General features: G+C 34.1%; 1 protein-coding gene across 1 annotated transcript in view; it reads right to left on the bottom strand.

The window, feature by feature from the left end:
• The window catches only part of LOC136988562 (sorting nexin-17-like), a 51,618-nt gene that overhangs the window by 18,985 nt on the left and 13,485 nt on the right, over positions 1-19,148 (bottom strand). Inside the window, exons 2-3 of the mRNA XM_067286457.1 lie at positions 14,245-14,319; positions 362-479 (exon numbers count right to left, since the gene is read on the bottom strand). Coding sequence (XP_067142558.1) covers positions 362-479; positions 14,245-14,319 — 193 coding nt within the window. The remainder of the gene's footprint in view (positions 1-361; positions 480-14,244; positions 14,320-19,148) is intronic.

Raw genomic sequence — 19,148 nt, 5'->3', positions numbered from 1 at the left:
TTTGAATATAATTTGTTTAAAAATATTTTATTTTTATATATACATCACACTAACCTTATAATGCTTTGCAGTTATTTTGTAACGTATCACAAATGTTTTCAGTCCACCCTAGGACCTTCAGGTGGACTTCTAGAGAAAACTTCTCTGGTGTGATCCACATTCTATTCCATTTCCGATGCATTATAAGGTTAGTGTGATATATTTATCAACGCTTTGTTTATTGGATGGATTTTATATTTTATTTTTGTAATTAACAGAATGTAGGCACTTCTGAAATCTATAGATTGTAATGATGTATTTTGAAACATCTTATAAACAAAATTGATATTAGGCAATTTTAAATTTATTTTAGAAGTCTTACCTAACTGGACATATTTTTCCAATAATGCTCTTCGCTCCTCTGTCTGAGCAGGAGTCAATGGCAGTAATTTCTTTGGAGGGAAGCACGGCAGTGTATTTGGCCCATATTCTTTTCTTAACTACATAAAATGAAAATATTTGAAACAGTAAATTATTTCCTACAATATTTGCACAAATATTCTAATTAGATTTTATACTGATAACAAAGAACATACATGAAATTGATTAAGTTATAAAAATCATTAGTATATATATGATTTAGAAACTAAAATCACTATGGCAGACTTTATATCATATAAATGCAAAAAACTTACTGGTGTTCCAATTACGGCTATCAAACAGTAAACTCAAGTTTACTGTTTTATAGTCTTAATTGTAACACCAGTAGGTTTTCCATATTTATATAAAAAAAAGCTTTAGGATGTTTTTAAGCTTTCTGGCTCAACAACAGCTGCATTTTAAGACTGCATCCAAATCAAATTTTAATGATTTATCCATTTTAAAAGAACAAATCTGAGCAATATTCTTAGATTTATTTATTTAGCCTCATAAACAAAAAAGATATTTTTGTTACAAAAGATATGAAAAGTAGAAGCCTCAATTAGTATTTCACTTACTGTATGTATCAACAAGTAAATCAACTTTTTAATCCCAAAAATATTTCCCCAAAATTAGGGGTCAACTTATAAGATATGCATAAAACCTAAATCTTTATCACAGTGATAAACAAGTAGAACCATTTATGGCAAATCCAGCACAAATATTACTAACTAAAACTTTGTATTTAGTAAACATATTTATCATAAAGATTAACATAATAAAACTTTAGTATAAATGAGCATAATAAATGCACTGTTTTCAACAACCTTGTGTTATGGTTAGTCTTAATGGTATGGTCTTATTATATACTTTAGTGACAGGCTTCTGTAGATTATCCCTATTTCAGTACTAGCATCTATATAGCACAGCCACCTTATTATATATTTGGGAGTTGTCTCATATGACAGGTATAGGTCTAAACTAAGGTTTGAGCTGAAAATCTAAAGCTTGGGTGTCCAATCTACAGCTCTGTGACAAATATAGCCTCTGAAGTATATTTAACCAGCCTGTGTGGCTCGTTTTCACTAACATTACCATTTGAACTATTTAAAAGCACAAACTTTTGAAAAGTCAGCTAGAATTAATAGAACTTACTGCAAATAATTTTTATTTAAAAAAATATTTAAAAAAAAAAATAGTTTTAAATTTTTACAAATCACTGCCAGAAGAGAATCTTGTCTTAAAACGTTTATAACAGGAATATGTTCTAATTTGCTACTGCATACCTTTTTGTGAACAAATCTTTTCAAAAATGAAATATATAAAATCAAAATATTGAACATCACTGTCCAAGATCTGAAGGAATATTGGGTATCATAAAATTTATCCTCAATTCTGATAACATCATTTTGAAAAAGCTGTTACAAATTTCACATTGATTTATGTCTGTTATTATTCAGAAATACAGATCTTAATTGTTGACTATTTCTTTCATAGCTGGCTCCCAGACTTGGTTTTCACAGCTTACATGACCTTCTCAAAAAAAGCTTGGGAGCATCTGATATAGAGGGTGAGTAAAATTATTAAACTGGGAGATTAAAAAGTAATCTTGCTAAATAAAACTAATGACTTCTATCATTTAGTCTCTTTTGTTTTTACTATGAAGTTATTTTTAAATTTAAATTACTGAAACTCATTTTACATCATTGCCATTTGAAACATTTTTGTGACCAAAAACAAATTTTTAAGATAACTGCTGGAATAATAATTAAATGTTTAATGTATATTGTAACGAATGTACCAGTTTTGGCCAGTGTACCAGTTCTGGCCAGAAAACAAATTTAACTTAAAAATATAATCACCACATATTCAAATCTGTCCAATGAAACAAACTTTTATTGTTAACTTATGAAACAGTTAACAATAAAAGTTTGTTTCATTTGTGATTATACTTTTTAAGATAACTGCTGGAATAACTAATTAAATGTTTAATGTATATTTTACACAAAATTATATTTGACTTCGACAAAAATATCAATACTAATGAATTACAAATGTCACCCATTGTCAAAAACAATACACATTTTATACTATTACTAGCTGTTACCCACAACTTCACCCGTGCAGATTTTGCAAGCAACCACCATTTATATTCAGTATTTCAACAACCATAGTAATTGTTATATAACACCTACCGCTGAGAATGATGAGAATTGCCAAGAATCAAATGAACTGTTTTCAATTTGATCAATTTTCTGGAACATTTACAATTGTTCTATAATCAAACCAATATGCAATAACAAATTTGAATTTAAAACAGTTCAAACATTTGGTTAAAAAATCGAAATATATAAAAATATTTATAACATCTGAAATGTTATCAATTTAATACACCCAAGTAATCAATGAAGACTAAACATAGTTAAAAACAAAAAAAAATAAAAAAAAATCACATCTGAAATAGTACAGTAGAAGCCCATTCTTCAGGTTAAGACTTAATCCTTTCCCTTTCCCGCACAGAGGGAATTTTTGAAAAATCCCTTCTTAGTGTGCGTTTTCATGATGTACCCTAACTGTGTACCAAATTTCACCTCTTTAGGTTCAGTGGTTTGCTCTGAGCGATGATTCATCAATCACTCAGTCAGTCAGTCAGGACAAGTAATTTTATATTTTAGATTAATTAAGGAGAGGATTTTCAGGTGCAAAAAAGCAAAAAAAGTGCATGTTTATTTAATTATTTCACAAACTGAAACATTTTTGCATTATTTATACTAAAGTAACATAAGATGATAATACCACCACTTGAATTACAGAACTGGATATACTTGAATTACAAACTCTAAAAACCTATAATCCAGCAACTTTTTAAAAATATGTGCAAATGTTTTTGCTTGTGTTAAATGGACATCATCAGGCAAACTAATTCCTAGTTGCTGAAACAACAAGGGATTGCCATACATGTGAGCAGAGGAGAGGTGTCATAAGATGAGAGAAAGGAGAGGGAGAGGATTTGATTTGATTTGATTTTAAAGATAAGAAGGGCTATCCGTTATAACACAGACTTAACCCTGTAGGAAACGGAAAAAAGGAAATTAGGAAAGTAAGAAGTTAGGTAGAAGAGGAAACACAGGGAGATAGGAAAGTGTGAAAAGAAGCTACCGGGGGCCCCCCACGAGACAAATGAGAACATTATGTACAGTGTTGCCGAGCATGCTACGGGGCACTTCCCCGTCCACATATCGGTTTTGCAGTCTTAACTCTTAACGAATACAATTAGTAAGTGCAAATACAATGAGATAAAGTGTATATCAGTATACAGGAGGACTTATCCTGTTCATAAAGCTTTTCTGATTAATACCAGTATTCAATAAACACATGGAAATTAATGGTTGGAAGCAGGATACAGTTTACATTAAATGGTAGTTGGGAGAGCTTATCCCGATTGCAATGTAAAGCGTTAACAATGAATATGTACAAATTGACAGTTGCAAAGCAAATAACAGCAGTATCAGTTTATATACAAAGCAGAGTAAAAGCACCCTTGCACCAGGGGACTAGGCTGCAGGATACATGGACATAAACAATGTGGAAGTGTTGATGGTCAGATCACTGCTTTCAAAGTCAATTTCATTTTCAATGTGGAGGGAGAGAGGGACAGAGTTGTACCCCAACTGCTAGGCCCCTCCTCCTACCCATTGGGTTAACCTAGAACCCCTCCAGAAAACGATTTCGTAGAAGCTGTACTTTCCCAGCCGAAGACATAACAACAGGGGTGATCGATGATTAATTGTGGAAGACACTGGTAAAACAGTTTGAATAGTCTAAGTATAGGAGGACTTGTCTTTTCACACTTGTTGGTTTCCTTGGGTGCTTCGGTTGGCGCTAAGTTGCTCGCTTGTAGGTGGGGCAAGTGCTCTGCTGTCTTTGATGAATGTTGTCAAGGCTTTCAGTAGATTGGTGTCTGCGAAGAATCGTTGATCTCCAGGTGGCCAATTGTAGCCTTCTTGTAGACAAGTCCTGATGAGTTTCAGTCTTTGTTCGCTGTACTTGGAACAGTCGTAAATCAAGTGGTTTACATTGTCTTTTTCGTGTATGTCTATTTCACAATAATCCGAATCTGTTTTGTTGAAACGTTTTAAATAAGTGTTAAATGCCCCATGTCCAGTAAGGCATTGCGTAAGCTCGTAGCTTGGTTGGAAAGTCTTGATTTTTTGACGTCCCTCAATCGAAGGGATGAAGCTATAGCATTGCCTCCCGGTGTTTGAGCTGTCCCAGTCTCGTTGCCACAGTATTCTAATTTCTTCTTTAATATATTGCTGAACATAGCTGATCGGGTATTTTGTATAGGTGACTATAGTATTGGTTCTTGCCCTCTTCGCCAATCTGTCTGCAAGCTCGTTGCCCTCATGTCCGTTGTGGCTCGGTATCCAATTGAAAAATATATTTGTTTGTTGGCCAATCTCATTTGCTAGGGCTATTAGGTCTGAGGCCAGGGCAGAGCTGTTCTTCCCATTTTTATGTATGTAAAGAGCGGCCTTACTATCCGTGAAGACAGTTAGGTTTCTCGTTTCCAGTTGTAGTTGTTTCACATATGAGATGGCCCTATAAATTCCCCATAACTCTGCCTGGGTTATGGTGCATTCATTTGCCAATCTTAGGCTTGCTTGATAGATTGTCCCTTTTTTGTTCCTAATAATCAGTCCTGAGCCCACGCCCTGCTCATCCCTTGAACCGTCCGTATATATTATAATTTGTTGTGCTTTCCTGTGGTTATTGGTATTGTCATAATCCAGGACGACTTCATATTGGCTTATCCTTCTTGGATCAATTGGTTGGTTACTGTCTTTTTGTTTAATGTCGATTTTTCTGATAAATTTAGAGATGTTTTTTGAATTATCTGGTGGCAAGACCTCTGTTTTTTGTAATTGTTCTAAATCTTTGTCCGAGATATTTGTGAAGTTTTTGTTTAGCAAGAACCAATTCCATATTGTTTGTTTAGCCTTCAGATGTATCGGTGTTAGATTGGCTATAACCAGCAGGGCATCTGTCGGTGCTGTTCGGTATGCCCTGCAGATCCTAATGGCTGATCATCTTTGAAGCGAAAGTAATTTTCTTTTTATGTGAACCTTTTTTAATGCTGTTCCCCATACCTGCACCCCATAAAGTGCAGCTGGTTCGATAGCTTGTAGGTATATCATTTTTGTATGTTTTGGGTTTAGACCCCAGGTATTCTTCGTTATACTGTTTAAAAGGTTGGTTTTCTCAATGGCCTTGTTACAGGTTTGATTCACATGGAACTGCCAGTTTAGACTTCTGTCAAAGTGAATGCCAAGATATTTCATTTGTTGTACGTTGCGAATAGTTTGGCCATTTATTTTCACCCCAATTGCTCTTTTCAACTGCCCTCTTTTATTTTTCCTTGTAAAAACTATTGCCTCGCATTTCCCATGATTGATTGGTAGTTTGTGTACTTTACTCCAATCTCCAATTTTTGACAACGTTTTATTTGCAATATCTGCCACACGGTTGCAATTTTTGTGTGCCACTAAGACCAGGGTATCATCCGCGTATGCCTGTAATTTTATTTCTTCTGTGTCCTCGTGTTGTTCAAGAAGGTCGTCTAGGACCAGATTCCAAAGCCCGGGTCCACATCTGGACCCCTGTGGACATCCTCTTGTGACGTTTGTTTCCACTCTGATATTATTTGTATAAAGACCTGCCTTCCTATTAGAGAGGTAAAGGACCGACAATAGTGTAAGCACAATGAGGAACTAGACATGCGGTGAGAAGGAGAATACATAAGAATAAACATTATATACAGTAAATTCGCGTGGAGAGTAGACTGTACAGGCGAAAGGAGACAAATACATAGAGAATACATAAATGCAAAATAGAATACAAAACCAAAGTTAAATTTTTATAATGAACATAAAACTAAAATTAAAATTAAAACAAGTAAAATTACAACAGATGTATAGATGAGCAATATTTACAGGAGCTAATTTAGCAATGCTGTGTCAGGAGTACAGAAGTCCAGGTACTTCGAATACGGCCGCCGAACACACTTGGGAGAATAGAGTCCTTAAAGTGGAAAAGGAAGCACAGACTTTGTTGAAAAACTGGTCTAGTCCAAAATTTTTATGTCCTTAGCAAAGTTTTTAAGAGCAATAAAATTGCTCTTGTTACTGAAGGCACTAAGGTTGCAGGGCCAATGATCCCCGCTGCTGGTCACTTTGTTCTTCAGGGTTTTTCGCTGTTCGACAAACCATGGGCAGTGATATATTATATGGTGAGGATCCTCTTCTTCCCTAAGGCTGCACTCACAGAGTCCATCAGTTTTCCCAAGGAACCTTTTTAGGTAGGTTCTCAGATTCCCGTGGCCAGTTATTAACTGAGTCAGTTGGAAGGATGTGCTGTACTGAGGCTTCGTGTGCCGGTCGGGAATGTTTGGGAAAAAGCTATGGGTTAGCCTCCCGGTATCACTATTGTCCCACCTTTGCTGCCAGATGCTCCTAATGATGTTGTTCAGCTTATTTTTGATAAAAGTAGCACTGAGCCTGTTGTAAGAAATGATACAATTGGAGTTAGGGACACTGCGGGCAAGGAGGTCAGCCCTCTCATTGCCTGGGTTACCAGAGTGCCCCTTAACCCAATGGAAGGAGACATTAACGTTGTTTTCTTTTAAGTTAAAAATAATTTGAATACTGTTGTTTACAATAGGGAGCGTGCTATTAAGTTTAGTGATTTGTTGAAGGGCCGTCTTGCTATCACCGTAAATATTGTAGGACCTGATGCGTAAAGGGTGGAAGTTTTCCTGAATCCAGCGCAGAGCATAAAGGATGGCCAAAGACTCTGCCTGGTTATTCGTACAGTTAGTGTGGAGTCTCCTACGCATTTGATGTACACACTGTTGGCTTTTGTAGGCGGCGAAAGCACACCCGACAATCTCGTTGGCTTTGGAACCATCCGTATAAATTTTAATTAAGTTATTTGCGTTGCTGGGGGTATTAGTGTCTTCTCCAATGGAGAGACTAGGGTGGATGACAGAATGACTAATCTTGTCGATGCCGTTAGTTACAACAAGTTCGGCGATGTTCTTAATATCTGCAGATGTCTGACTGTCGTTGACGATTATATTACAAAACTGTTCGATGGTAAGCTTGCCATTTGCCAGCTTATATAGTCTGTAATTAATGAACTTCTCCCAGAACTTGAGGTCAATGGGCAACAGGTTACTAAGGACCAAGAGGGCGTTTGTGGGAGCCGTTTTATAGGCCTTAGTGACAGAAATAGCGGAGAGCCTTTGAATAGATAACAGCTTCCTACTAATGTGTGACTTGAGTGCAGAGGTACCCCAGACCTCAGCCCCGTAAAGAATGACAGGCTCAATAACAGAGGTGTACAGGATCCTACTGGTAGTTGGGCCGTAGCCCCACCTGTTCCTGCAGATGGACTTTAAGGCATGTGTGATCCTGGTGGCCTTCTTGTAGATGTAGTGGACGTGTTCTGTCCAATTAAGTCTGTGGTCTATTATGACACCCAGGTATTTCACCGAAGTTGAATTCTTGATTTTGTTGTTATTTATTTTGATGCTCGGCCCTTTCTTTAAGGCGTTGCCCTTTGAGAATACCACCACACTACACTTGGAGTAGTTGATATCTAGTTTCTCCCTTTTACTCCAGTTATATATTTCTGTAAGGGTATTATTGATTCTGTCCTGTAGAATTTTGTGGTTGAAATGACTCATTAGAAGTACGGTATCATCAGCGTACCCCTGACTATTAGAGAGGTAGCTTTTTATTAAATTTGTTATGTTATTTGAGCATTTTGTTGCTATTAAACGATTTATTATACTTGTCCACCACAGATGATCGAAGGCCTTGCGGAAGTCTATTCTTATCATCATGACGTGACAGCCTCGTTCCCAAGATTTGAAGATAAAGTCAGTGACATTTAAGATGGCATGTATTGCCGATGTGCCTGGTTTAAATCCATATTGTTTACTACTGTTTCTTTTAAATTTTGTTAAGATGCCAATTTATCCTTTTGATGATAAGTCCGTCCAGAACTTTACCTGCAACTGGAAGCAAACTAATTGGGCGGAAATCTTTTGGGTCACTGGCATTTCCATTTTTGGGAATTAGCTTAATACTTGTGATTTTCCATGCGTTCGGGAAAAATCCCGTTCTTAGAATTTCGTTATATAAATGGACAAAAGCCATGGGTACTTCTTTGAAGGCGGCTTTCATTAACTCTGCTGTCAAACCGTCCACATCCAGGGACTTCTTGTTAGCCAAGGAGAGGATAGCTCCCTGAACTTCTTGAAATGTGAAAGGCTCGTCTTGATCTTGTGAGGATTGATTCTGTGCTGTCCTCCTCATTTCCCTGTGTATTTCTAAGTCGTTAGTTTCGTCATCTGGTGGAAAGTGGTATTGTAATATTCTTTTAATGTTTTCTGTGATGTTTAATTCCGAGTTATTTTCATTTTCTTTAGTTATGTTTGGGATCTGACACTTTCTCTTTTTATTGAATACCACTCTATACGGTACATCCCATGGTGTCCGCTTCCGTTATTTTCCACAAAATTCCTTCCAGGCTCTTGTGCGAGTGTTGTTTATGTCTTTTTTGTATGTTTTTAGGGCTTTCCTATACTCGTTTCTGTGCATATTTCTCATTTCTTCATCAGTGGCTCTTGCAATTTTCTTCCTAAGCTTTCTTACAATTTTCTTTTGTTTTGTTAGACTGTGTGTCCACCAAATAGTTCTCTTCTGTTCCGTTCTATTAATACTGGTTGACTGTCTAGCCGCTGCCTGCATAGCATTTATGATGTGTTCCGCATATTTGTTCATTTTTTCTTCATTGTCAATTTCTTGGAATTTGTAATTTCTCCAGTAAGTTGCGAAGAGGTTTTTGTATAGGTCCCAATTTGTTTTCTTAATATATCGGTAATTTCCTGTAGTCTTGTCAGTCCTAATAATTTCCGCATAAATGTATCTATGATCACTCACAGAATCTTGGATAAGTGTTTTGCAGGTAGTGATTTTACTGCTCATACCGATCGGGGCGAGGAAGATATCAGTCCAGCTCTCAGCATGGACCGTAAAGAAAGTGGGGTGAGCCGTTATATTGGTGGAGTATAAGTCCCGGCTGTCCATCAGGCTGTTGATTAGTCGACCTCTATTGTCCTCTCTTGAGTGGAACCAATTGGGAGATTTAGCATTAGCGTCACCTATTAGAAGGTAGTTGTCACTGTTAATTTGCTCAATTACTTTTTCTAGTTCTTCGATACATTCACTATCCTCATCCTCTGGTGTGAAGTACAAACTAAGAATATAGAGCTGTGGTTCCTGATGCAGTACTATTGTCGTTATTCGTTGTGATGTAAGGTGGGGTATTATCGCAGCGTCCAGATTTTCTTCTCTAACAATGATCCCACATTTTGGTTTTATCTCATTGCCTATGGTCATTACCCTCCATCCACCATATCCCACAATTTTCTTACTTTTTGTATATGGTTCCTGTACAGTGATTAAGCTTATGTTCAAATCATTGGCCATCTTGACTGTCAAGGATGTCGCGGCTCTGCATCTTTGGGTATTAATTTGTAGTATTCTAAGATGTGTCCTATTTGTGTTGCTTTCGCTGCTACTCTGATTGAAGTTACTGTTTGTATTAAGGTCCATAGTTGGTTTGGTGTATGAGTAGTTCCCTGATTTTTTGAGTCGTGGGACATTGTAAACTGAACGCATTATGGTCAGTTCTAAGTTTCTTGTCTTTCGGTAACTTTCTGTTTTCCTGTACACAGTTGGTGCATGTTGGTTTACCTGTTTTTTCACATTCATGGAAACTATGTTCGTTTGCACAATGGCTACATGTTTGTTTCTTTGTGCATTCTCGTGCGAAATGTTAAGAGAGGGGGAGGATAGTAAGATTTATAGTTCAAAGAAAAACTTCCACATTGTGGGGTAGGAGTCAACATCACTAAAATTAATAGCAGTGTTATTGCAAGTGGCCTTATATATATATATAGATCCAGCCGCCACTTAGAATACATAGGTACTACAATGTGCCCTTTAAACACCCACCTCAAGGAACATCAGATTTCCATCATAAATAAGGTTGGCCAACAGTGCATTGGCTATCTATGCCTCCAAACCTGATATTTGTATGGAATTCAGCAGTGTACGGCTCTTACATAGCTCTTCCAGGCAACCTTTTCTCAAACATCTTGAGCAAGTGGAAATATACAAGGCCACCTGCAATAGGTATCTGAATCCATAGGTATCCGAAACAGTTCATTCTGGAGGTCACTATTAGCTACCAGTTTCTTTGCATTTGAAATGGTTTTAGAATCATCATTGAAAGCATTTAGGTAAGTTAAAATTTGGTCAAAGTTTTCACAATGGAAAGCTGTAACAACAATCCCAACATATTCCTACTGGTGTTGGAGGCAATGGAAGATTAATTCTTGGTACATCTGTATCTGTAAAAGACACTTTACTAGGATCTTCTTGAAATCTGTTAGTTATTCATTTGTGAAGCAAAATTAGAAATAATTTTCTTGCAGATTCTGTGAATTGCATAAGCTATACAGGTATGTGTTTCAAATTCTAATACACCTCAAGCTGCAAAAATGCAAGAAGCATATAACTTGCCTCATCTGTTACAAGACACACCTTATCATAAGCAAAAGTTGGTGGTAGTGTGAGTCCCAAAAACGGGTTGACATTAAACATTTATAATAGAAAATTGTTTTAAAATGAAAGTAGAAAAATAAAAACCTCCATTGTTAAAAACCGATCAAACATCAGATTAGTTGTGCTAGTCATGAAACCATGTCGAGAAAAATGATATTGATGTAAAACAGAACACAATAATTGTAAATGATTAATAATTGTAAACAAGCATCCTCCAATAGAGATGGACCTTTGATAAGGCACTCGTATACAAATAATTAGAACATAGAAATTTTGAAAAGGGAAAGATTAATGACAAAAAGGAACATCACATTGGGTTGTTAAAATTATAAAAAGTCACAGACTAGACAACAATGGGGGAAAAATACGAGTGCAAGTTCCAAAGTTCTATCAACACTTTCCATCCAGAGTTAACGATTGATGTCAAGTAGATTCTTCGAAGTGGATCTTTCTCGTGACTCAAACAGGAGTTGTCTTTCACTTAGGAACAGATGTGGGACCATTCGGGGAGCGGAAAAGAGGAATGTAGAACCAATCAGGTAGACAAAAAGGGAGAAAACGGAGATTAATAAGACCGATTTTGAAGGACATGACAGAGGACTCTCCGAGACGTTTCGGAAGCAAGGAGACGTGTGTGCCAATGCACAGAGGTTTCCGTACTTGTGTCCATTGAGAGAGCCATGCCGCCAACACCAACCAATGAATCTCCTCACCTGCCACTGCCCCGGGGCCTACTTTCAAGCGATGTTAGAAAACACCCTTGACACTTAGAACTTTCGAACATTCAATTGTTTAAAGAACTTTGTGCATTGTGTAAGTTATTTCATGTTTAAATGAACAGGTTTGCTGTGAGATACTTGTCATCTGTGTCTCCTCTGCCACACCACACACGAACAACCCTAGATCAGGAATGGTGAACCTTTTTGAGTCCGCATGCCATATTGTAAGCAAACTTAGCTTTAAAGATGTTAATGTGTGCCAATGTCTTAGACTTCGAATAATGATAGTTAAAGAAATTAAACGAATACACTTTAATTCGAATAAATGTAAAAAATCTGATTGAAAAAATGATGATCAGGTGATAAACAGAAAGGATGATTGAAAAAGACAGAAATCATATGCAATGTTCCCTCTAATTTTTTTTGTAGATGAGCGGAACATATAATTCTCTGAGCAAAAAAATTTTTGCTGAGCATATGTATATAAAATAATTAATTATAGAGATTAAAATTCATTTTAAAACATACTTCCATACAAAATATTATCTTTTGTCAATGATTTAATGTATTTAATCAAAATATATGCAGTGATAATCATGTTGCAGACAGAGTGAGAAATAAGTAAACAACATTTCAAATCAGTGTGAATGCTTGCCTGCGTGGCACACAAATTCTCGTGCGCGGCAACAATTTGAGCAGTGCACAGCCGCGCAGCTTAGAGGGAACATTGATCATATGATACATTACATGTCAGATGATTTCTCTTACGTGCCACTTTGGGCAAGCGTGCCATAGGTTCGCCACCCCTGCCCTAGATCATCCTGTCACGGGATTAACGATTCCCCTGGAAGTCGGCGAACTTACACTGGTGTCAGAGAAGTGGGCTTTTTAAGTCCCCAATCTCCACCAGGTCAGCGAACTTACAATAGGCTTACCATAATACTATTGACGTTTAAAGAAGAATAAATACCTGCATAACTGTTGAGTTAATTTTCTCAAAAAAGTAAGTTTTAAACATTAACGTGACTTTTTTCTATTTAGTGGTGTAATTAGAATGTTAAGAACAAATTTGTTTAGTTCATCTGATGTTTTGTCTAGCACAATATAAAAGTCACCTATAATTTATATGATTGTTGAGTTATACAGTGAATTGATGGAGATCTTTTGAAATGTATTTTGCATCAAGAACCAACAATGTACTGTCTAAGTAACTTTTTAAACCAAAAAGTTATAGCTACAGTAGAGAGTCGTTAATCGGAACGCCGGTAATCGGAACGATTTTCAGTTGGACTGTGTCGTGCTGAATCGAACGTTTTTGATACTAGATTTACTTCTAAAGTATAATTTTCATGTTTTTATATTCTTCAATATATTTATTTTGTTTGTACAAAATAAAGAAATAATTTTTAACGATACGATAGCCTCGATTATTATTATAAAAATTTTCATTAGGCTTAAAATCGACGAAAATTCAACGCGAAGCGACACGCAACGGAGAAAAATTCAACACGAAGCGACACGCAATGGAGAAAAATTTGAACATCGGATAGGTTAATGTATTTTTTCGTACATAATGGGTAATCGGAACAACCCCAGTCCCCAATTGATTCCGATTTTCGACTCTCTACTGTACTGAAAGTCTACTGCCTGATGGCATTTCCTACTGTTTGTGTAATAAATAAATCTTTCAAAAATAATAGCATATAATATTTTACACTGTACATTGTCCATAACTTAATTATTTCAATTATCAACATTCATATAATCATTATCAAAAGAATTATATTTATTTTATTTTATTAATGTTAATTAAAAAAATTCAATTTTTGTTTTATATAAAAAGAAATTAATTTGAAAAATTGTATAATAATTAAATCTTTCCCTATCTATAAATACTCTTAAAGTACAAGGCAGTAAAATTTTCATTTTAAGTTATGCAGTTAAATAAAAAAAAATAATGCAAAATATAATATTACATCTTCATTTATCTTAAGATGTTATAAATATTATAAAAATGAGATTAAGAAGCAGAAAGAATGTTTTTAAGTAGAACATAAATTATTATACAAATCACTGAAATAAAATTATCTAATTCATTTATAGAATCCTCTATTATTTTTTTTAAGTAGAAGAAAATAGATCATGATATAAATTACTGAATTGATTTTATTTATATTTATTAATATTGCCTAAAAACCGAGTTATTGTGATTTTATTCAGTAAATTCAGTTTTATTTTGATATTTGAAACTAATTTAAATTTATTTATTCTATTTCAAAAATAGTATACTTTAACAAAGTTTTATTTATTATTAAAATAAAATATATTTTCTAAAATTATAAAATTCAATTGTTTTTCAATTTAATTTTAAACTAACAATAGGCAATTTAAATTTATTTTAATAAAACAAATTTATATAAAATTATTACCTGTTCATGAAGACTATGCATCTGCTTGTATCTCACTGTACAATGAAATGATCCATTTATGTGAATGTTATAAGCCTAAAGAAAAAGAATTGTCTTTAAATTGCATTTGTGGAAATTTGTAAGTAGTTTTTGTTTTATCTTACTAACTTCCATTCTTTTATAAGAATTTTATGGCCTGTAAAGTTTTAAAAGAATGAAAATTTATTATTATTAAATTAAACTAAAATTGAAAATTATATAATTATTATTTAATGCTAATGAAAGTGGTGAGAAATGATGTCTAATAACATGTAAATGTAAAATAAATAAAAATAGAAAAAAAAATTAAAACTTTAGAATTGTAAAATTTGTTTCAAAATTTGTATACTTTTGAGAAGCTGGAACACTGATAAGCAACTCCACACCTTCCTTACTCTTTCCAGCAAAAATTTTTAACAGGACAAACATTTTCAGCCTCTTTAAGGGGCTTGCATCAGATTTTCCTTTGTAAAACCTAACACAAAAGAGTAAGGAAGGTGTGGAGTTGCTTATTCGAAATTATCAATTAATTATTATTTATTTGCAATAGATTAAGAAAACAGTTATATAATTTATGCATAATATAGTTATTTATTACTGTTATTATTATTTAAACAAATAATTATAATCAAACAGAGTTACAATATAAAATTATGTTTATATGAAATATTTTTCTGTAATGGTTGGCTGGCATTTGCCAAACATTACAGAAAAGCCATTCTATCCCTAACCAAGGCAAGAGAGAAGTTGAAGTTTTTGAACTGGGTTTTTTTTAGTTTTTTTGTAGTTTTTTGGTTTATTTCCTGAAAAGGGCCTCTGAATTGAGACTTAAAATGTCAGAGCTTTACAGTTATATGCTGGAAATCGCATATAGGTGTTAGTTGCACTGTTACTTTTCCTCAAATCTTTTATATGTGCATTTTGAAATTTAACCAAAAAATAAAAGAATTACCAACATTATTTCTAAATTATATAACTGATAAGTTATTAGCAAATACATTAAATTTTCTTCAATATTTATTTAGTTTATTTTCTCAGATAAAAAAAACAAACAATTCATATACAATTCCTATCATAATTATAATTGTACCTTATAAATATATGCTGCATTCTGTTATGCTTATTTGTTTATTATTGTTTATTCATTTTATATATATATATATATATATAATATTATATTATATATTATATTATATTAATGATTCAGAATGTACTGTTGAATTACTATTTGGCTTTGGTTGATATGAGAAAACCATTAATCTTCATGACTTTGGAAGCAAAATGCTATGCTAGTTAGACAGTTTTAGAGTTTAACTATAAAACTCTCTAACTAGCATAGCACTTTGGTTCCAAAGATTAATGATTTTGTCATATCAACCAAAGCCAGATAGTAATTCAACAATACATTCTGAAATCACTAATTACATCTCTCTCAGGTCTCTAAAGCATTATGGACTCCTAGAAACTTAAAATAAGCATATACTAAATGTGGGATGGCATCTTATCTAATGTCATTGATGCACTGATTTTATTAATAGAAACCATAGCTAGAGTTAAGTAAATGTAAGTAGAATAAGCTAAAAGCCACTATAATAAAGGAATCACCAACAAGTTCAATGTTAAGGATCCCGGTGAACATGCATTACATGCAATGTCATCTGTGGCCATTTAATGAACAGATCTGATGGTTGCATGAATTATTAAAGTTGAATTATTTATATAATTGATACATTTATTTACAAATTACTTTTTTCCATATGTAATAATTTTATGAAAAAATATGAAAAATTAGTTTCTTATTTTATATTACATTAAAAAGCTACATTACTGCAGCAAAGAAAATTAATTTAAAATTATGACAGCAACAGTACAACTTTCAACACTGCTACTAGCAATTATTTTTTAAAATTAGGATGCTTCTAATTAATACAAATTTATTAAATGCTATAATTCTATTAGATCTATTAATACTTCTTGTTATGTAGAGTGCAAAAAATGAACTATTAATTATATTTATTAATGATTAAACCATCACAAACTTTTAAAATCCAGCAACAAATTCATTTAATTGATCAAAATTTTTGGCTTTTTCAAAGCCATTTTCAGATTGCACTAAAACAGAATCTCTAATATAATTCAAACATTTAAAATTTTCTAACAATTAAATTTTAAAAAATATAATGTTTAAGTACAACTTAAATATATTAAGTGTATATTTTAACACACAAAATTTATAAATTTTAATATTGAACAACAATTAATATTTTTTATATTTAATTATAATTATATAATATTGAATATGTTTTATTAATGCTTTTAATATTCCTTTCTTATAATATACTTTATTTTAAAAAACAATACTCACAACCAATAACCAATAACTGGTGTGAAAACTCCAAAAAACAAACGTTTCTGATGCCCCTCCTGGACTCTTCATCAGGCATAATTAGTTTCTTCTGTTGGAACTGGATTCTTTAATTCAAAGGTTTTTTAAAATTTGGAATGTACCTTGCTTCCAAAAAATTTTTTAAATACAAAAGGAATCACGAGCCACTTTGAATAATTTTCGACAAATGGGGATACGTTGTGTGCACGTTATAATAAAATTATCACCTACTAATGAATATATTAATTAATTAATTTACGATTCATCTTCTAATAAGTGGTAGAGAGATTCATTTCATCTTTAAAATTAATGCATTCGGATTTGCGATCGGCCTTAATTAAAAATTTCAATTGCTTCCAATGTTCTTAATTGCTCCTGACATTGGGTGGTGTGGATAACATGCGCTTCTTCAAAAATCGGTGTTATGTCCGGGTTCGTGGCATATGTTGACAAAGCTGTCGTATATTTATTATATATGATGTCGGACTTGTGTTCTTTTATTCTAGTGGCAATTGGCTGCTTGATGGAACTGATGTAAATTAATTTCCTATCCCATCTTTCATCTTTCAATGGAATGTTGTATACTCCCAGGGAGTCGGTTCGGATTGGGGTTGTCTTTTCCGTTTCTTAATAAATCATATATGGAAGGGCCTCTTCTGTATGCTATCCCAATTCCTTTTTTCTTTGCTAGTGTGTTATATACTGCTTTTAGCTGCAGGATGTATGTTACTGGGATTTTTTCAATGGTTTTTTTCATTACTAACATTCTGCACTTTTTTCTCATCCACCAGAGCGCTTTGTAGACAAATGTGCCAATTACATAATTTACTTATAATGTAGCGTAACCATGCTCCTTAGCGATGTTCGTAATGTAACATAATTCTTGGTGTAGAGATTGGGTGGTGGAAGAATCGGTATAGGCTCTTTCTACTAATGCCCTGAACGCGGCTACTTTATACGAGAATGAATCGCATAAATCCACTGGAATGTATGTTGATATAGCTGTAAGCTTCCTATAGACATGTGTCTGTACTATGTTTTCTTTAATTTCTATGCCTATATCCAAGAAGTGGATTCTTTCTTTACTGTGTTGCTCCAGCTCCACCCATAGGCCATAAGGATTATTGTTCATTGCTTCCTTAAACTGCTCTAGATCTTGTTCTGTTTTCCAAAGTATGATGATATTGTCGATATATCTTCCGTATAAGAGAATGTTTGGGAGGAAGGAAAGAAGGATCTTGCTTTCCAAAGTCCTGATCACCATTTTGCATAAATCTCTGGACAACGGACTTCCCATGGGTACACCTCTTTCTTGTGAGTATATAGTGCCTCCGAATTGGAATACGGAACTGTAAAAGGCTAAATGTGCCAATTCGAGTATGTTTTGGTGCAGTGTGGTATCTTCTACTTTTGAAATAAGGAAATCCCTAAGGGCACAAAAACATGATTGAATTTTAATTGATGGGTATAAGGATCTAAAATCCCATACTGTGGCATAACCAGGTCTGTTTATTTCCTTGAGTTTTTGTACAAGCTCCTGCGGACTTGAAACTTTGAATCGGTAATCCTTTAGGTGATCAGATAGCATACTGTGTACTAATTTTTCAAGTTTAATGGTGGGAGCTCTTCCTTTGTCCACTATAGGTCTAAGCTGCTGTCTTTGCTTGTGTGTTTTGGCAAAAGCAAACAGTTTTGGTACATCAGGAGCATCCGTAATTATGTTCTTCATACTCAGGTTCTTGGCAAGTTTCGTACTGGCAAATCTTTTAATTCTTGCTTGCATTTTATCCACCCAGCCTGTTTCTACTTCAGAGCATTGAGTTATGGAGAGGTATTCAGTTAAGCCATTCTCATAGGTCTCCCGTTTCATTAACACCATAACTTTGGCTTTATTGACCTTGGTCAAAACAATACCATTACATTTTATGCATTTGGAAGCACAATTCAATTTATGCCTCAACTGTAAAACTTCTTTAGATATACAAGTACCAGACTTCGTTAAGCAGATACTGGGATATGGTCCAACATATGTACCACCTCCTTCCCCTAAAGAAGCAGTCAACTCCTTTATCCCAGACTTGGAAAGCTTACTGAGAGGCCTTTCCTACAACCAAAAACAGTATTACAGATGGCTGTCATCATTTAAAATCAGTAAAGCTAAAGAATCTAAACAAGTTACAGTTCCATATTCCAATTTGGGGGCACTATATACACCGAAGAAAGAGGTGTACCTATGGGAAGTCCGTTGTCCGGAGATTTATGTGAAATGGTGATCAGGACTTTGGAAAGCAAGATCCATCCTTACTTCCTCCCAAACATTCTCTTATACGGAAGATATATCGACAATATCATCATATTGTTTAAAATTCAATTTCTTTAAAAAAAAGATCTTTCTTTCTTAAAAATAATTGATGAAACTTCAGTTAAGAACGATAAGTTCAACCGTTGTTATTTTATCTGGACTGCATTTCATCAGAGACAAAGACTACTGGGTTTTATC

The sequence above is a fragment of the Centruroides vittatus genome, unplaced genomic scaffold, assembly GCF_030686945.1.
Source record: "Centruroides vittatus isolate TY-2023 unplaced genomic scaffold, ASM3068694v2 scaffold_3315, whole genome shotgun sequence".
NCBI lineage: Eukaryota > Metazoa > Arthropoda > Arachnida > Scorpiones > Buthidae > Centruroides > Centruroides vittatus.
The sequence above is the reverse complement of the archived record's forward strand: the minus strand, read 5'-3'. Positions and strand labels throughout refer to the sequence as shown.